The 3,190-nt window shown below is 29.6% G+C and overlaps 1 protein-coding gene across 1 annotated transcript; it reads left to right on the top strand.

The window, feature by feature from the left end:
• Positions 1-447: 447 nt before the first annotated feature.
• Positions 448-1,552, top strand: LOC134254297 (uncharacterized; the record flags this gene model as incomplete). Its single annotated transcript, XM_062736825.1, has 2 exons — positions 448-550; positions 1,323-1,552. Coding segments are annotated over 2 exons (333 nt in total), but the record flags the coding sequence as incomplete, so codon positions are not given.
• Positions 1,553-3,190: the final 1,638 nt, after the last annotated feature.

The following is a 3,190-nucleotide window of genomic DNA, read 5'->3' as shown; positions in this document are numbered from 1 at the left end:
ATTTTTACAATATTTGCAACAAATTGCAGTCATGTCTCACTTAGAATTTTATAGTCTGAAGAATTATTATAATTTATGTTTGATTTTTTTTATTAAACTGTAGCATTTCTATCATTTCAGAATATATGCAATTAACAATTTGTTTAAGTAAGCTGCAGATGGATATTTGATATTCTTTAACACAACCGGTTTAGAGTTATATGATGTATTTGTTATAATCAATCCCTACACTGCAAGTCTCTTAGTATGATAAGAAATGGAAATTAGATCATTGAAATCTGTGTCAATCTGTTAATCAATCAAGGCTACCTGATTTTCTTGCATCCTAACCAATTTATGATTATTGAACAATATTTGGCGGGCGTATCATGCTGTGGCGGGGCACTTTATTCTCCTTCTGAAATACCTGTGCTAGTTCAAGAATTACATCGTATTTGTCGTATCTAGGCTATCTATGGAGGTCCATTACCAGCTTTCTCTTTACCAGAGCCTGAGAACAGCTTTGATAACAATGGGAAATATATTGGGCAGATCATCATCAAAGATTCAGGTTTGTGTTTGAACAACAGAAGCAAAGACAAGATCTGCATGATAAACTAAAATTTTAATTTTCAAAAGATCTGAATGGGTAAAGTTAATTGTATGTAATTATGTGTAATTGTAATGGCACCTAGCTGATCCCACCCCTGATGTTTTGGAGGTCCGTGTTTGCTAGCTCTGCTCCTATTTTGTATTGTTTTATGGACTTTGATATTGAATATACTGTTTTTATCTCCATATCCTTCTCAGGGCTGTATCAATATATCGATACATATCGATATTCAAGAATCATATCTTATCAAAAAATTACTTCCAATACGTATCTAACAGACATTTTTTTCTTCTAATTCTGTGAAAAAGATGAAAATTTTAATCACTGAAGATTATATAAAACTTTTTTGAATTAAAACTTAGCAATAATCAAATAATCATTGAGGAAATAGTATAATTTATAATTATTACATAGATAATTTCATTTTAACATGTTGATTTTACAGTAATTTTAAAAAGTTTTAATTTGAAGTGTTATTTGTAATGACTTGGAGGCATGAACTTTGAAATGGGTTATAAAACACTTAGTTTTTATGAAATTCATGCATTTTAATGATTTTTTATGACTTTTTTGATGGACTTGTTTAAGAACCCAATATATTGCATATCGCTTAAAAAAATATTGTATCATATCGAAATTTTTTGCTCAATACACAGCCATAATCCTTCTTGTAAGAAAATGTAAATGACAGTACCGGTAGTATCACTAAGATCAAAATGTTTATTTTCAGATTTTGTGGATTCTCCAAGGAAGGATGCAGTCAGAGGATACAATGTCCCTGATCAAACATCTGTGTCTACAGATAAAATGGCTGTTCCACAACCTACTGTTGCTCCAAAAGTCAAGGTTACTTACACAAATGAGGTAAATGTCATATGGTATTGTATTATGTATATTTACTTAGCACTGTTGTGTTACTATTTCCTGAAAAAAATGCCATATACATGTTTTCGTTTTTAAAGGGGTATCGGGGCTTAATAACCCTTGCATCCAGGTCTAGTGTATGGAAAAGGACCCTGTCCCAATTGAAAATTTACTGTTTTTCCTCAAAATTAAGTTAAAAAAATCCCAAATGATACCCAGGCTAAATTTTAGGCCATAATAAATAAATTGCTAGATTCTTATCCGAATTTTTTTAGAAATCGAGGCGGGCAGCTTTTATTTTAAATTTTTAATTTTTTCTGCAGATTTTTTATTGACCAGGTCAATCGATGTAATTTTATCTACAGTACCCGAATAAAAGTAATACAGTGGATTCCATTTAATCGGATAGCGGTTAAACAAATATTTCGGCTAATCTGATACAATATCAGAGCACAAAACCATTTCTTATATATTTATTAATAAATTCACCTGATATTCTGATAGGAAAATATCGGATTTTCGTTTTATCTGATACAAAAATTTCGCCTATCATACACAGGCAACTTCGCCACATATGATCCACATATGAGTATCATATGAGAATCATATGATTGGTTTCATATGAGAATCATAGAAAAAGGGCATCATATGTGAATCATATGAAGCAAATCATATGATTTACATATGATCCACATATGTGAATCATATGAAAATAACTACATATGATTTTCATATGAATGATTTAAGTGTGTTTCAAGCCATTTACATATGAGAATCATATGAAAAGGGCATCATATGTAAATCATATGAAACACTTATGTGTGTTTCAAGATATTTACATATGAGAATCATATGAAAGGGGCATCATATGTAGATCATATGAAACAGTTATGTGTGTTCTCTTTCAATATTTTTCACATTCTTGTACATATTTAAAAATCAGATATTTCTGCTTTAGATGAAAATTCATTACATTACATGTACAATGATCTATCTTCATTGGTTAAATATTTTAAGATATATCTATATCTTATAATGCTTACACAACTTTTTTGATAAAATTATTTTCATCAAGAGAAATAACTAATTTTTCACAGTGTACATTCTAAACAAGAAAATATACAAACAAGTCGGTAGCATTTGTCGATACATGTATTTAACATATTCTAAAATGAGTACAAATTATAAGATTTCAGCAGATGTATACATGTACAAATGAATAAAATAATTAGGTCATGTACTTGTATAAAAATACCATATGACATGAAAGTGTCCACAGCAAAATTGAAATATCAGCAATTACATTTGTCATGTATTCTCTATTGTAAATTTATGAAGAATCAAGTTTTTTGATATTCTAGCATACAAATAAGAAATCTTTACAGGTCAAATTCAGAAAGGTTGTGTACATTCTCCACATTTCATAATTATTCCATATATTTCCAGGTTCTTTTTCCTTCTGTATCTTTCAATATTTTCAGTTGTCCTCCCTCTGATCTGACCATTTTGAGAATCCCTTTGAATTGACCAAAAATGCAAATCCACCAGTTCTCCCCTTCCGGAACAATTTCTTTGTGGCACAGAATGGTCTCTACAAAAATTTCAAAAATAAAAATAAAATAATTCTTAAATTACAAAATCAATTCTACAAGTTATATTAAAGTAACTTATTCATCAGCAAACAAATGTATTCCCAATTCACCGACACAGATATAATACGAGATAAAACTAATG

Source organism: Saccostrea cucullata, unplaced genomic scaffold (genome assembly GCF_032062105.1).
Source record: "Saccostrea cucullata isolate Sc308-1 unplaced genomic scaffold, CSIRO_AGI_Scuc_v1 ctg18091, whole genome shotgun sequence".
Classification (NCBI taxonomy): Eukaryota; Metazoa; Mollusca; class Bivalvia; order Ostreida; family Ostreidae; genus Saccostrea; species Saccostrea cuccullata.
Note: the sequence above shows the minus strand (reverse complement) of the source record. Positions and strands in the feature narration are given on the sequence as shown.